General features: G+C 41.7%; 1 protein-coding gene across 5 annotated transcripts in view; it reads right to left on the bottom strand.

The window, feature by feature from the left end:
- The window catches only part of dmd (dystrophin), a 2,012,228-nt gene that overhangs the window by 176,502 nt on the left and 1,818,187 nt on the right, over window positions 1-17,539 (bottom strand). For all 5 annotated transcript variants that reach the window (XM_043700735.1, XM_043700733.1, XM_043700734.1 and 2 more), the window contains one exon: window positions 3,511-3,657. In XM_043700735.1, the coding sequence (XP_043556670.1) occupies window positions 3,511-3,657 (147 nt within the window). The remainder of the gene's footprint in view (window positions 1-3,510; window positions 3,658-17,539) is intronic.

Raw genomic sequence — 17,539 nt, 5'->3', positions numbered from 1 at the left:
CTATATGGTTCCAAGGTGGCCAGGAAAGCATTGGAATAGTAAATAATGAAGGAAGCATTTCTGAGCTGAGTGTTTCAGAAACAGGTGGAGAGACAGACAATATTAACAGGGTGGAAATAGATAACCTTTGTTCGAATGTTGAAGTTGCAAACAATCTGGTTCAGTAGTCAGGGAGAGAAACAGAATCTAAGGTTGCGGGCAATATTCATTTAGGGGTTCGAAGATGTTGTATTTCTAAAACTTACTTGGAGAAAATATTTACTGGATGTCATGGGGAGGGGCAAGAAATTCTGTAGGAATTTTCACATACAGAAAAATAGTGCCAGTTTGGGTGTCAATAGGTATACCCTGATCCAAGGACACAGGAACCTCGGGCTAGTTTTGCATATTTAATGACATGAGCTGTTTAATCCAAAGACAGATTGCAAGCCCTACAATGGTTCTCAAACTTTAATTGAATTTTATGCACAGTGCACTAAGTATTCAGAAAAGATTTACAAGGATGTTGTCAGGGTTGGAGGATTTCAGCTAAAGGGAGAGGTTGAATAGGTTGGGGCTGTTTTCTCTGGAGCGTCGGAGGCTGAGGGGTGATCTCATAGAGATTTATAAAATCATGAGGGGCATGGATATTTAAAGTCTTTTCCCTGGGGTGGGGGAGTCCAGAACTAGAGAGCATAGGTTTAAGGTGAGAGGGGAAAAAATAAAAGAGACCTAAGGGGCAACTTTTTCATGCAGAGGGTAGTGTGTGTGTGGAATGGGCTGCCAGAGGCAGTGGTGGAGGCTAGTACAATTGCAAGATTTAAAAGGAATATGAATAGGAAGGGTTTGGAAGGATATGGGCCACGTGCTGGCAGGTGGGACTAGATTGGGTTGGGATATCTGGTCGGCATGGATGAGTTGGACTGAAGGGTCTGTTTCCATGCTGTACATCTCTATGACTCTATGACCCTATGACCCTATTGAGGCAAGCAACTTATATCCCATCCCCACCAGCATGAAAGCACACAACTACAGTGATCTACCCGTCCAGTTGTGAGCTGAAGAGAGTCATTGGAGACTGAGATTGTGTAGCTGTGAAGATCTGCACCAGTGGAAAGAAGTGTGTTTTTAGGGTGAGCTCATGAAGTAAGGCTCTTGAGAGAGGGATGGCTTTGAACAAGGAACTCTTTGCCCCCGATTGCATCACACATCCAGACAGACAGGTCACCCTGTATTCCCTGTGGGGAAGGCAGTCACTTTTTTCTATCTGCGAGAAAGGCAGCTAAGCTGGCCTATGGTGGGTCAGTGACAGTTATCATGGGCCTTAGACACTGGACACTGATCTTGGACACTGGTCCCTAGCACAGCGATCCCTAGACTATGGGTTTTGGGCCCTAACAGGGCCCTCATCCTGGTACATCAACTTACCACCCCATTCCAGGGAGGGGAAAACCATACCCACAAGCTTCCTATTTGTGTTTGGGGTAGCATTTGGACTCACCACATTCTCTCCCCTTACGCATCCACAACTTTGAACAGTGATTACATGGCGTTGTTTATATTTTCTGAATTGCCTGTACTTATTACTGGCTCAGACTTCAGGAAATAAAGTGACAAGGTCACTTAAATTGCCTTGCATGTAGCCTTTATAATCAGGAACCTTGGCTGATGGATTTCTTATCACTATTAGCCAAGCTTTCTGATTGTCGCAACCCTTCAACAAGAGTTTTTTTTTCAGCTGTTACAGAGTTTCAGTGAGTTAAGGTGACCTTGCATCTCTTTGTCCTGAAGCCTGCCCCATTAATCACCCATTGTCACTTCACAAAAGCTTCCCGAAGTGTTAATCGCTTACTTTTAAAAGGTGATCAGATACTTAGTGTACTTTTAGATTCACAATTTGCTGCCGACAGCAGCTTCAGCGTTGTTCACAAACTAAATATGAAGTGGTGTGTGATATGAAACAGTAGAAAAGGGCAAACGTGGTTTCAATGTAGCCACTGAGGGAGCCAAAGGGGGCATGTTTTATGGCTAATTGAAGGGTTCCTCCAGATGTGCTGGTGCAGGTTCCGACCAATCAAAATTAGCTCCACTGGGGAGAACATGTAGTTCTTATGCTTGACACCAGACCTTTGAAGCAGTTGTTGAACTCGGGACTCAATCACGGCAGGAAAATTCCAGGCAGTTAGTTCAAATGTCTCAGAGATATTCTTAAAACATAAGCAGAGGGGACACCACATTCTGCCAATGCATGGGAAGTCCCTGGCTTGTGACCAAAGTCAACAGAGACAGCTCCTCTGGAAAGGCACTGAATGTCGAGAGACTTTGTCAGGAGTATACAGAGGTGAAATCAGGCAATGGACAGAGCATACGAACAGCCAAACAATCCATCTACCCAATGCTTCAAGCTCCACCTTTCTGACATTTGGCAGAGTCTGCAATCTAGCATTACACTTCTCAGGCAAACCATCAAACAGGAGTGGAAGCAAGTTAACCTCAATTCTCCAGGACTGAGCAAAATAAAAATACACACCAGCAATATACTTTAATTATTTCCCAAGAAAGGAAGGTACCAGAAGGGTATATCTATGTTGGCTTAGTTAATAAAGCAAATGAATGGTAATGTATAAAGAACACTATGATCCCTGATCTCTCATGAAAAGCAGGATAAAGTGCTATGGGTAGCAAAGTGGAAATGAGACCAGGATAAGATCAACCATGATCATGTTAACTTACAGAACTGTTCAAAGGTCTGAATTGCCTACTCCCGCTCCAAATTCCTATGTTGCTATGTTGATCTAGTTTTATTCTGTAACAAATTAGATGATCTTGACAGCCGTTGCAGTTAACTTTTGAGCTCCCTGGATTAAGAATCAGCCACATTTCCCAATTTATTGTTTGGAATCAAATTTTTCTACTTGTGTGAAGATGGGAAAAAGGTAAGAACATGATCAGTTTTGGCTACCATACTTCCCATATCCAACGTTCTGCCATTTAACACTTTAAATATTCACATATAATTAATGGCAACTGAAGTAAATTGTTGCAGATGAGCCAAGACTTTAGGATAGTGTTCTTCGTAAGGATTGAAACATTTCAGATCAGGAAAACAGAGCAGAGTAGAGAACTGAAAATAGCATGTCCAGGTAAAAAGAAAATCTGCCATGTATTTGTAAACAGTTGCCTTTGTGAAAACAAACTGTCAATATCTCCAAAAGCAAGACCCTGTAAATCCTAAAAGCCATGAAATCCTTTCATATAAATCACCTCACATCAGCACTTCTTGATAATTTTCATAATTCTTGGTTAAATTTCAGCCTTTTAATGCACAAGAGTAAGTAACGGGCTTGGAAAGCCTTCCTCAATAGACTATTTACACAGGCATTTGTTCGGGACTTATTGCAGGGGTCTCTGCTGGACTGTTTGTGGTTTACACTGGTAAGTCTAACTCAACCATAGAAAGCCTCAAGAGGAAACACAAACATTACTGTGAGGGGCTAGGTTTTTTTGAATTCTGACAGGGGTTAGACCCACCTGTAAGAGCTTCCAACGTGTATTCAGGTCCTCCAGCTGGTTTAGATTGTATGGAGAAAGCTGGATGTCTGGTGGTGTGAACTGGCGGGCGAGATCGTTCATGTGGGTTACATTCTCTTTCAAAGGTGCGATCTCTGCTCTGAATGCCTGCATCCAAAAGAAGAAAAAAACCCTGAATGTCATGTATGATTTACAATACCACCTTATAAAATTAAAAAAAGGCTCTGACAGCAAAGGCAAGGCATTAACAGGAGATTAACAGGGAATCATGCATGTTTATTCTTGTGCTTATGCTGCAAGGCAAATATGGCACAAATGCCAAGTATATCTTTGAGGATGTTACCTCGTCAAAGAATTCTACCAGATTTGCCAGGCATGACCTCCCCTTGACAAAGCCATGCTGAACGTGACCCTATTTTACTTCCTTTACAACCTTCTGCTTAAATTTGCTGCAGCATGAGAAGCCAAATCACCCAATTAACTGAAGTCCATCTCCAACAGGAGAGTTGTGGAATATCTGTAAGACATTACAAAGCATCCACTTAAATTCTCAGCTCAGCTTTCAAACAAAATATCTCCGGTCATTTGTTGCCTGCTGGGAACTTCCTAATTTCTTTGTGGGATATATGGAAGAAATTTCTCAGGTGACTAAAAGACATAATGGCTGCCCAGAGATGATTGGAAGGAAAACCTAACAAGATCATGAGCAATAATGGCTGGAGTTCCTGAGGGTAATTTGGGAAGCGCAGCAGAAATTTATTCCAAGGTAGAAGTAACATTAAGGGGAGGATCAGGCAAGGGCTGACAAGGGAAGCCAGTATAAAAGCAAACAAAAATGCATGCAATGTGGTGAAGGTTAGTGGGAAGCCAGAGAATGGGGAAGCCTTTAAAAACCAGTAGAGGATAATTAAAAATAAATAAGGGGGTAAAGATGAAATTATGAGAGTGAGTTCGCTAGTCATACAAAATTTGCAGGAGTTTCTTTTTAGACATCTAAAATGGAAGAGCCAAGCAAGTGTTGACATTGGACTGCAGGAAAATGAGGCTGGAGAAGTATTAATGTGGACCAAAGAAATGGCGGAGCAACTGAATGGGTGTTTGGCATCAGTTTTTACAGTGCAATGCACCAGCAGCATCCAGAACTTCAAGAAAGTCAGGGGTCAGAGGTGCGGTGCTGGGGAATTGAAAAGTCTGAAGCAGATAAATCAGCCTGGCTGGATGGGCTGCACCCAATAGTTCTGAAGGAGATAGCTGAGCAGATTATACAGCAATTAGTGGTGATCTTTCGGAATCAATGTAGTCAGGGAGGGTCTTAGAGGATTGAAAAGTGGCTAATGTAATACCTATGTTATAGAAGGGAAGGAAGCAGAAGACAGAAAACTGTCATTGGTAAGATTTAAGTCCATTGTTAAGGATCAGATTGTGGAGTACTTGGAAGCAAAACAGGACAAAGTCAGCATGGCTTTGTCAAGGGGAGGTCATGCCTGGCAAACCTGGTAGAATGCTTTGAGGAGGTAACAAGCAAGTTAGACAAAGCAGAGCCATTGGACATGATTTATTTGGCTTTCCAGAAGGTTTTTTTTACAAGTGCAGCACCGGACGCTGCAAAATAAAATAAGAACCCATAGTGTTAGGGGTATGGTACCATAATAGATAGAGGACTGGCTGACTGGTAGAAGGCAGAGAGTGGGCATAAAAGGGTCTTTCTCAGGATGGCAACTGATGACTAGCGGAGTTCCACAGGGGTCAGTGTTGGAACTACAACTGTCCACGTTATACATTAATGGTCTGAACAAAGGAACTGAGGGCATTGTTGTTAAATTTGCAGATGACACAAATATAGATGGAGGAACAGGTAGTGTTTAGGAAACAAGAAGGCTGCAGAAAAACTTGGACAGGATAGGAGAGTGGGCAAAGAAGTGGCAGATGGAATACCATATGGCAAATTATAAGGTTATACATTTTGAAAGGAAGAACAGATTATTTTTTAAACTGGGAAAAGCTTCAGAAATCCAAACGGACTTGGGAGTCCAAGTTCAAGATTCTCTTGTGATTAACTTGTAGGTTAATTTGGCAGTTAGGAAGTCAATTTCAATGTTAACATTCATTTCAAGATGGCTAGGAACAACAGCAGAGTTGTTTTCCTTAAGCTGTTTCTGGTAAGACTGGATTTGGAACATTGTGAGCAGTTTGTGTCCCATATCTAAGGAAGAATCTACCGGCATTAGAGAGGGTTCAAAGGAGGATTACAAGAATGATCCCGGGGACCAAGGGTTGTCACATGAGGAGCCGTTAAAGACTCTAGGCCTGGACTGGATTGACTTGAGAAGGATTGGAGGAAATTAATTTGAAACTTATATATTACTGAGAGGCCTGGGATAGAATGGATGTGAAGAAGATGTTTTCACTAGTAGGAGAGACGAGGACCCAAGGGCATGGGCTCAGACTGAAGGGACAGCCCTTTAGAACTGAGGTCAGGAGGAATTTCTACAGCCAGAGGTCATTGTACAGAGGGTGGTGGAGGCTAAGACATCGAGGGTATTTCAGACAAAGATAGATTCTTGCTTAGTAAGGGGTTCATGGGTTCTGTGGAGAAGTCAGGAGAATAGGGCTGAGAAACAAATCAGCCATGATTAAATGGCAGACCAGATTCGATGGGCTAAATGGCCTAATTCTGCTCCTCTATCTTACAGTGTTATGGTCTTATTTTTCATCACTAGTGCTTGCTTTCACAGCCTGTTGATGTTCAGTATCTGGTTTTTAACTGCACTTTCCTACTATTGTACCAAAATGGTCAGTGCTTACTTTTTAATTGGACAAAAAGAAAAATTAATGACATGTCTTTTAAAACAATCTATGTTCTTGATGACTAGGTTTTTTTTCTGCTGTTTAAACAGGAAGAGGAGCTTAGGTTAGTTGCACCGGAATTGCATTGCACACAAATGACATTTTGATGGAAATTGATTTAATTTTCATCAAACATTTTAAACAAATGAGAATAAATGCATATACTTGCTGCTGCAATATTTCCCCTTCAACTGGGTTACTAAATGTTGGACATATGAAGATATGAACAAGAAGCAATAGCAGGCCATTTAGTCCCACAAATCTATCTACCTCTGTCTTCAAAATACTTAAAGATTCTGCATCTGCTGCCTTTTGAGGAAGGGAAGTCCAAACACTAAAAAAAGACTTTCTTTCTCTTTGTTTTAAATGCTGGCCTCTTATTTTCAAACTAGGACCCCTAGTTTGAGATTCACCCATTAGAGGAAGTGTCCTTCCAATATTCACCTTGTAAAGGCCCCTCAGGATCTTACATGCTTCAATTAAATAATCTTTGGCTCTTCTAAACTCCACAGTGTACAGGCCTTGCCTGTCTTGCCTTACGGATATTAGTCTAGTCAACATTCTCTGAAGTGCTTCCAATGCATCAACATCTTTTCATAAATATGGTGACCAGTACTGTACAGAATACTTCACCAATGCCCTGTAATCATGAAGTACAACCTCCCTATTCTTGATTTCAATTCCCCTCACAACAAACCATAACATTTTACTAGGTTTGCTGATTGCTTGCTGTATCAGCATACTGACCGTTCTGTGATTCATGCAGACAACCTCAGAGTTCTGCAGCCTCTCACCATTAAGATAATATGTCTTTTTAAAATTCTGTCAAAATAGACAATTCAAGTTTTTTCCACATTATACTCTATTTGCCAGATCTTTGCACACTTCTGTAACCTATCTATATTCCTTTGTAGGCTCCTTGTGTTTTCTTCACTGCTCACTTTCCTGCTTATCTTTGTGTCATCAGCTAATTTAGCTACATACCTTTGATCCCTTCACCCAAATCATTTACATCAATTATAAAGCATTAAGGCCCAGCATGGATCCCTATTATACATCACTCATGACATCTTGCCAGCCTGAAGAAGACCTACTTATTCATATTATCTGCTTCCTGTTAAGCAGTCAATCGTATATCTATTCCAATATGTTACCTCTAAGAACATGAGCTTTCATTTTCCACATGGTACTCTTGTAAATACATTTTGGAAATTTAAATACAACATATCCAGTGGTGGCTCTTTACCTACTACACAAGCTATTTCTTCACAGAACTCATTATGTGAATTAAACACGATATCCCTTTGACAAAACCATGTTGACTCTGTCTGATAACTTTGAACTTATCCAAGTGCACTGATATAACATCTTTAATAATAACCTCTGTTGAATGAATAGTTTTAATGGAGTCTGAGCTTATTGAATAGTTTACAAATTGCGTGTTCAGCTATGTTTAGGACAATGCAACCTGTGAGAACTGTCCCCAACGCTGAACCCTTACCCATTGTGTAAATTCACCAATTGGCTCAGGGTGCTCTGTATTCTATAGATATACTGTGTGAAGGCCAAATACAGAATAGCTCTAACTTTGCTTCTTAATTGAGTCATTGCCTTCATGTGGAACCAGAGGTCAAGAAAATAAGGAGAATGCTCAAAGGTAGTCACTGGAAAGCCTGATCAAACCTTGTAAAATGAAGTGATTCTAGCTGTGACCTCACTGCGCATTTCAATGAGTCATGGAGTCAGAGAGATGTACAGCATGGAAACAGACCCTTCGGTCCAACCCGTCCATGCCGACAAGATATCCCAACCCAATCTAGTCCCATCTGCCAGCACCCGGCCCATATCCTCCAAACCCTTCCTATTCATATACCCATCCAAATGCCTCTTAAATGTTGCAATTGTACCAGCGTCCACCACATCCTCTGGCAGCTCATTCCATACACGTACCATTCTCTGGTGAAAAAGTTGCCCCGCAGGTCTCTTCATCTTTCTCCTCCTCTCACCCTAAACCTATGCCCTCTAGTTCTGGAGTCCCTGACCCCAGGGAAAAGACTTTGTCTAAAGGTCACCCCTCAGCCTCCGATGCTCCAGGGAAAACAGCCCCAACCTGTTTAGCCTCTCCCTTTAGTTCAAATCCTCCAACCTTGGCAATACCCTTGGAAATCTTTTCTGAACCCTTTCAAGTTTCACAACATCTTTCCGATAGGAAGGAGACCAGAATTGCATGCAATATTCCAACAGTGGCCTAACCAATGTCCTGTACAGGTGCAACATGACCTCCCAACTCCTGTACTCAATACTCTGACCAATAAAGGAAAGCATACCAAACGCCTTTTTCACTATCCTATCTACCTGCGACTCCAGTGAGTTTTAGGGTTACTACTTATTCTCTAATTCTTACTTCTTGAAATGCGTAGATGCCTTATGGAAAAACTGGTCAACACTGCGCTTAACAGAGCCTTGTTGTTGGAGACAAATTATGGATTTCAAAAAAGCAAACATCCAAAGTCAAGAAAATCAGGGAATATGCTTCTGTAGAAGATGGAACAGGCTAAGTGGACAGAATACAAAAGCAATGAAGAAATTCAAGGTTTGTGCAAGATTTGTAGCTTGGGTGCCGGTTATAGTTGGAGACAGTGAGGACAGCAGATGCTGGAGATCAGAGTTGAGGGTGTGTTGCTGAAAAGGCACAGCAGCTCAGGCAGCATCCGAGGAGCAGGAAAATCGACATTTCAGGCTGGAGCCCTTCATCAGGAAGGGCTACGGCCCAAAACATCCATTTTCCTGCTCCTTGGATGCTGCCTGACCTGCTGTGCTTTTCCAGCAACACACTCTCAACTGCTGGTTATAGTTATTGTGGGTATTTTTGCCAAGCTGGGAAGTTGATTTTTAGATGTTTTGTCCCCTTTCTAGGTGGCATCCTCAATGCTCTGAAGTCTTCTGTGATGCGCTGCTGTCCCGTGTCGGCTAGAATTTATGTGGTTTTGTTCCCGCTGCTTTACGTTGCTGGTTCCGGTTGTTTGTTGCAGTGGTCACTATATTAGGTCAAGGACAATGTGTTTCTTGATTCAGTCCAAGGATGAGTGCCATGCTTCTAGGAATTCTTTGGCTGTCCTCTGTTTGGCTTGTCCTATCATCATTGTGTTGTCCCAGTTGAATTTGTGGTCCTTGTCGTCAGTGCGTGTAGATACTAGGGACAGCTGATTGTGGCGGTTAATGACAAGTTGATGTTCATGAATGCGGTTCGCTAATTCTCTGCCAGCTTGTCCTAGATAGTGTTTCATGCAGTCTCTGCAGGGAATCTTGTACACCAAGTTTGTCCTGCTCAAGAACGGATATCACTGTAACTTCATCTGCAGATGCCTGGCAGACAAACAATGCAACAAGGACATGCAATGACCCAACACACTAACCACTTTACCTTACATAAAAAATGTCGGAACTGACTGCCAGACTCCTTCAACCATTTGGATTTATGACAGCACACAAACTGACAGCCACACTCAGACAACAACTCTCATGAACAAAAAACCCAATACCCATCATATACAGGACAAGCATGGTGTACAAGATTCCATGCAGAGACTGCACAAAACACTGAATAGGATAAACAGGCAGATAACTAGCGAACCACATTCATGAACATCAACTAGCCACTAAATGCGATGATCAGTTGTCCCTAGTATCTATACACACTGACACCAAGGACCACAAATTCGACTGGGACACCACAACAATAATAGGACAAGCCAAACAAAGGACAGCCATAGAATTTCTAGAAGCATGGCACTCACTCATGGACTCCATCAATAAATGCATTGACCTGGACCCAATATACTGACCACTGCAACGAACAATCGGAAACAACAGGAATGAAACCACACAGTACAGGAAGCTGCACAGCATGGAGGATCTAGAAAGGAGACGAAGCACCTGCAAACCAACTTCCCAGCTCGCCGAACATACCCACAACAACTGCAATGAAGAAATTCTTAAGATAGTGGATAATTTATGAATATCATCATGATAAGCCAGCAAAATTGTACTAGTCATAATCTGGAATTTTAGAACTTGCTGAAGGAGATAAAAAGATAAAGTGTTGAGAAAAAATAGTAAGCAGACAGCAGCATCTGGAACCAAAGAAGAATTATTCAACTTGAAACAATCACTGGGTTCCTCTTTCCACAGATGAGCTTCAGCAGCAGTGTCCATTTTTACTATTGTAGATTTCTGCAGTATTCTGCTTTTATTGCTGAAGGTGGTGGTTGCAGGAAGCTTAAAGAGATGTAGGTCAAAACAGAGGAAGGCAAGTTGAAATTGAAAACGAGAGGCTTCAATAAACAATTGGAGAGAAGAGTGCAGGACTGCGAGGCTTGGAGCAATGTGCAGAACATCTGTCTCTCGGCAGATCACAGCTACCACTTCCATGTAGAATATGAGGCATACACCTATTACAGCAAGTTGCATGAATCAGTGATTTACAGTTGGTTATGAGGGGAAACTGAGTGTTTCCTGTTAATTATTAGTGCCATTTCAGCGAGTTATCATTAATTACTACTGGAATCAAAGTCCCTGCCACTTCTAGTGTCCCGACTGCAAAATGTGGAACCACCATTTGTCCCTCAATTTCCCCTATGCCCTCAGTTTATTCTCTAATCTCAGCATTTCCTCTTCAGTTTTCTTAACCTTTGTTCAGTTTCCCCTTCCCTAACCTTGATTAGGAGCCTGCAGCTCCATCAACCTCTTAGTTCCCCTGTTCTCAATTTCACCACCTTCAATTTTCTGTCCTGCTGCCTTTAGTTTACCCTTTTTACTAACAACAGTTTCTTCTCATTCCCTGCCCTCAGATACCTGTTAGCACACCCACAGTTTGCTCTCTTTAGCTACACACTGGTGGTCACCTCAGATGGTCACCTAGTTTTGGGAAGTTATCATACAACAGTTGCTGGTTCAAAACCATAAGCAAAAATGCACAGCATTAGGGGTTCTATCCCTTGTAAATTAAATATAATAATATTTGTAAAAGTCATGTGGTCAGAAAGTCATGTGAAATAACCTCCAAAATTACCACCAACCACAGTTATATGCCCTGATCAAAGCCAATAGAACAATTATTTCCGTAATGGGAAAGCACTTTTTTTTCTATTTTCCTCTTACAGTCGGGTCATGGGAAAATTTCTAAGTCATTCAGCTCTTCAAGCAAGTTTTGTCAATCAATGAGATTATGTCTTGACATCACCTGCTTAACTTAATTCTATAACATAACAAAAACAAAAATGGCTGGAGAAACTCAGTAGAGATCTGGCAGCAACTGTGGAGAGAAAGCAGAGTCACTTTGGACAGTTCTGAAGAAGGGTCACTGGAGCCAAATCACTGACTCTGCTTTTTCTCCACAGGTGCTGCCAGATCTGCTGAGTTTGTCCAGATATTTCTATCTTTGTTTCAGATTTCCAGAATCTGATTAAATTAGATTACTTACAGTGTGGAAACAGGCCCTTCCGCCCAACAAGTCTACACCAACTCTCCGAAGAGCAACTCACCCAGACCCATTCCCCTACATTTACCCCTTCACCTAACACTACGGGCAATTTAGCGTGGCCAATCCACCTAATCTGGGCATTTTTGGACTGTGGGAGGAAACCCACGCAGACGTGGGAAGAATGCGCAAACTCCACAAAGACGGTTGCCTGAGGCGGGAATTGAACCTGGGTCTCTGGCACTGTAAGGCAGCAGTGCTAACCACTGTGCCACCGTGCCGTGTTCTTTGTTTTTTGTTTAGTCTACAAATCTCAGTTTTGAAATCCCAGTTGACCTAGATGACATTTCTAATTTTTTGCCTGCACTGTTTTTACACAATAAAGATCGAAGTTATGAATTATTTAAAAGTGTGCATTAAATTAATTATTTCCGTCAGGTGTCAATTCACAGCACTTAGTATGATCGGCACGAACTAAATTCCAGACAAAGCATCTCAAACCTGTGTTCTGGAGAGAATGAAAGATAATTTGTCATTCTGGTATCTGGTTTCACTCACTACTGCTGCAGTAATCCTACTTATTGAAACTCAATAAAGCCATTGCCAAGTTGCATTCTGGACTCTGCTCTTGGGAAATGGTAGAAAGTTGATACTGGAGTCAGACATTTAAAAAACAAAAGCACCAAACAATGACTGAAGCAGGAAATATTATGAGATGGTTAGAAAGGACAATGCTGCAAGGAGAAAGGTCCTTCCCTACGCTGAATGTACAGTGAGCAGTTTGTCTCAGTTAATATGAGACACCCACCAAAGCAGGGACAGTGTCATGCTCTATGTTTTTTTCCTATAATTTTATGAATATTAATTGTACTGATTGAACTAATTGAGGGCTAAATTGAGAGCCTTTAAAATTGGGACCCTGCTTACTAGCATGATGTCTACTCACAGTTGATGCTAAACATGCTGGTGCTTGACTGGGCGTCCTATATGAGTTGAATCTGGCCCAGGAAAGAATGGCTGAATGGGGAGACACTCTAGTCTTTCAACATGCCCTGGAGGCACTGGTGGAGGAGATGCAATAACTGCATATCCATTGGAGACCAGGAGGCCCTTCAGGATAATGATAGCAGACACATGCGAATATGATCACTTGCAAATTCCTCTCGAAGCCACTCACTCACCCATTCTTACTTGGAACTTTATCACCATTCCTTCACTGTTGCTGGGTCTAACTCCCTTCCTACACTCCAAAGCCTCCAAGTAGGAAGCTCATAACCAACTTCATCAGGGCAAATAGGGATGGCAGTAGTGCTGGTCTGGCCAGGGATGCCCACATGCATGAACAAATATTTAAAAATTTACTAGTGCAAAGGTAGTGAGGGCATATCAATGCAAGGAATCTAGTCCCAAGAACCTGACTGCAGCACCACAAGAACTTAAACAATTAATTAATTCTTCTTCACAATGCAGCCACTGCACAACATTCAGAGGGAAAACTTTACCCTTGATGATAGCATAAAGCAATCATTAATGAATTCTATTCCACCCAATATTCTTGTCCACTGCAATCATGGCATTAAATAGCCTGCCAATTTGCTCTGGCCTGTTTTGAATTACTGCTCAAGATCAATGTGTTTGGGAAAGCAGAGGAAATTTGTAACACAAAAATGACGTGAAAACTAAGAATCTTCATTTTCAATCTGTTTCGAAGTCCTGTATCACTTGCATTTATAAAGCTTGCTTTGCCCAGTAGGATACTGCCTGGCATAACACTATGGATAATCAGATCTTGAAATCTGTAACCTGACAATATTTGAATGCACCACAAATATGATTCAACAATCACAAAGGACAGTGGGTGAATGACATTTTCACTTTATACTGAGTCTGAGTGTGTAACGTAAATAAATGTAATATGACACACTGCACTGGACAAGATGAAATGAGGATTACAACTTTGCTTTGCATTGTATAAAGTAGTTAAGTGCAATGTAACAGCTCAAAATTTTATCACCCCCTACTCTTTTGGCAGATAGAAACTACAATAAACTCAGTTGATCTCTAATTATTCTGATTAAATCTGATGCACCACTGGTGCATGTCACTTCAAATTTCAACTAATTTTTAACTCGAAGTTGAATGTAGAACTTTGACCATGTTATGTTCACTCATTTTTACACTGTGATACAATTTCATGTACTGCATTAAAAACATTAACTGGAGTAGGTAGTAAACAAATAAGGATGCTTCAGTGTTTATTATCGAGTCTTAAAGTCATACAGCATGGAAACAGACCCTTCGGTCCAACTAGTCAACACTAACCATTTTCCCAAACTAAATTAGACCCACTTACCAGCATTTGGCCCATATCCCTTCAACCCTTTTTTGTTCATGTGCTTATCTGAATGTTTTTTAAACATGTAGATTAGATTAGATTACATTATTGTGTGGAAACAGGCCCTTCGGCCCAACAAGTCCACACCGACCCGCCGAAGCGCAACCCACCCATACCCCTACATTTACCCCTTACCTAACACTATGGGCAATTTAGCATGGCCAATTCACCTGACCTGCACATCTTTGTGATTGTGGGAGGAAACCGGAGCACCCGGAGGAAACCCACGCAGACACGGGGAGAATGTGCAAACTCCACACAGTCAGTCGCCTGAGGCAGGAATTGAACCCGGGTCTCTGGCGTTGTGAGGCAGCAGTGCTAACCACCGTGCCACCGTGCCGCCCACGGTGTACCTGCAGCCACTACTTCCTCTGACAGTTCATTCCACACACGAACTACTCACAATGTAAAATGGTTGTCCCATGTCATTTTAAAACCTTCTCCTCTCACCTTAAAAATATGCCTCCTAGTTTTGAATTCCTTCATCTTAGGGAAAATACATTTGCTTTTCACCTGATCTATGCCCGTCGGTAATTTATAAACATCTGTAAGGTCACCTGCTGAAATATATAGTTCAGGGACTAGAAAAGAACATAACAACCCCTCAGTACTAGTAGCTCTTATTGCTTCACTGCAGAGCCACTGAACATGTTATGTTATCAAAGCTAACAAGAAGCCTGCACTACACTGTATAAGTGACCCTGCCAGGCTCATGAAGCCTTAGATTTAACAAACCCCTTCTGTGTTGGCTCTGGTAAGGTGTGAGCTGTTCGCTCCTGTTGCAAAATCTTCACATCCAAGTATCAACCCAACAGAAACTTGCTGAATCTTTAACACAGGATCTTCCGATTTGTGCCAGGCGTAACCTTAAGGAATTCCAAACATTTAACTCAGGGCTTGGATTCGAGAGCCAGGTACATGAAGAGAATTGGACATTCAGTTCTACCTTTCTACAGCAGAGCCAGGCACTGCAGGCACAAAGTGCAAGTGACAGATGGGGTGAAGCTCTGCAGCGATTATCAAAAATGTAGGTTATGATAAAAGTATCAATAGGCTTCTTTCAGATGTCCTGACATACTTTCTCTTGTTCTCCCTTCTCCTGCAGAGTCAATGACTGGTTAGTACCGTTCTGTAAGCCTTTTGGTATTCCCAATGTCAGATTATTCAACAAACAAAAGCACGATAATCTTTAACCAAATGACCACATGCACACAATTTTACAGCAAGACAACTGAAAAGTAATCTGGAATGGGATCTCAGCATATATATTCCATACATTTCCTCATTAACTCTAGAACTAAAGAGAGTAAGACCAATTCTTGCAGATCATTACATCAAGTAAATCAGCACCATTATGACCTTGCTACAAACACCGTCAGACCTGTGGCATTCTCCCAGATGACCATCCCTGATACCTTTTGGTATTTGATGCCAACAAACATATAAATTAGGTCAAAAGTAGCATTATTCAAAAATATCATGATTTATATGTTTGTGTTCCAAATTCCACATTCTGAACCATTGCGAAAAACCTTTAATTCCCTTGCATATCAAAAATATATCAATCTCTGCCTTAAAAATATTAAATCATGTTGCCTTCACCATCTTCTGAGTATTTCAAAGCCACACACACCCTGAGAGAAAAAGAAGCCATTCACCTCTGTAGTGAAAGGGCGATCCCTAATTTTAAAATGGTGTCCTCCAATTCTGGACTCACCCATACGACTGAATATCCTCTTCATGTCAACCTTGTAAAGATCATTCAGGATCTTATAAAGTTCAATCACACTACCCCTCACTTTTCTGATCTCCAGTGAAAGCAAGCCCAGCTTGTCCAATCTTTCCTCACAGGACGACTTAGCTGTTCCAGGTATCAATCTATGAAATGTCCTCGGAACTGTCGTGTTGGGTAAGGGTTATTTGAGACCCACTGCCACCAATTCTTGGTCTTTGTTTTTTTCTTGTGCCTATCTAGTGATAATTGGTAGAGGATATATCACTGTAAGCTAATTATTAGTTTCATAGAGATGTACAGACCTTTCAGTCCAACTCATCCATGCCGACCAGATATGCTTAGATTATATTCCCTACAGTGTGGAAACAGGCCCTTCGGCCCAACAAGTCCACACCGACCCTCCGAAGAGTAACCCACCCAGACCCATTTCCCTCTGACTAATGCACCTAACACTATGGGCAATTTACCATGGCCAATCCACCTGACCTGCACATCTTTGGAGTGTGGGCTGAAACCGGAGCACCCAGAGGAAACCCATGCAGACACAGGGAGAATGTGCAAATTCCACACAGACAGTCACCCGAGGCTGGAATCGAACCTGGGTCTCTGGTGCTGTGAGGCTGCAGTGCTAACCACTGAGCCACCGTGCTGCCCATATCTCTCTAAACCCATTCTGTTCATATACCTATCTGGATGCCTTTGAAATGTTGTAATTGTATCAGCCTCCATCATCTCCTCTGGAAGCTCATTCCATACACGCACCATGTGAAAAATTTCCCTTTGGTCCCTTTTAAATCTTTCCCCTCTCATCTAAAACCTGTGCCCTCTATGTTTAGAACACCCGCATCCCCATCCAGGGAAAAGACCTTGACTACTCAAACTATCCATTTTATTGAAGAGACATTGTTTTTACATATCAAGAAGATTTATTGCATGACAGCAATTCTGTACGACTACATTGCTTTTCCCAAAAATGGGAGGGCAGTGAGAGTCTTTCAATTGTTTGTGAGGCAGATCACACAGATACTGACCTGCCCAAAGCTATGAACTGGAAATTTACAGGATTGTTACATGATTCAGCAAAATTCAGAGGCAATGAAGGATGAGTAATAAATGCTGTGATGCTCACCATCCCATGAATGAATTAAAAAAAAAGAAAATCTTTTCTTCCTTTCTGAACAATTATCAACTCTTATGCTTCTATTTGGGGGCAGGAGTTAATTTAGACTGAGACTGGATTGTCTCCCCTGTTCCTAAATAAGTTGATATCGCAGATAGTTTCGTTGCAGATGGTTTCATTGCAGAATAGGTTTCAGGCAAGATGCCAAGGGAATGCTTGAACTCAAAATCTTCTCATTCAATAATACTTATGTCTATTTACCTCTGAGTCGTTTGCATGGACTTTAACTGGAAATTTCCAAACAAGTTCAACTGTTTTGTTTTAAGTTCTTCAATTCACCCTTTCCTATCTATAGACAGTAGCACTTACGACAGAGGTAGACAACGGCTGCAGCCCACTTCCTCGCCTTCCACAGAGTGGCCACTCTCTGAGACTTCCTCTATGAATTGTTTA

The sequence above is a fragment of the Chiloscyllium plagiosum genome, chromosome 12, assembly GCF_004010195.1.
Source record: "Chiloscyllium plagiosum isolate BGI_BamShark_2017 chromosome 12, ASM401019v2, whole genome shotgun sequence".
Lineage (NCBI taxonomy): Eukaryota > Metazoa > Chordata > Chondrichthyes > Orectolobiformes > Hemiscylliidae > Chiloscyllium > Chiloscyllium plagiosum.
The sequence above is the reverse complement of the archived record's forward strand: the minus strand, read 5'-3'. Positions and strand labels throughout refer to the sequence as shown.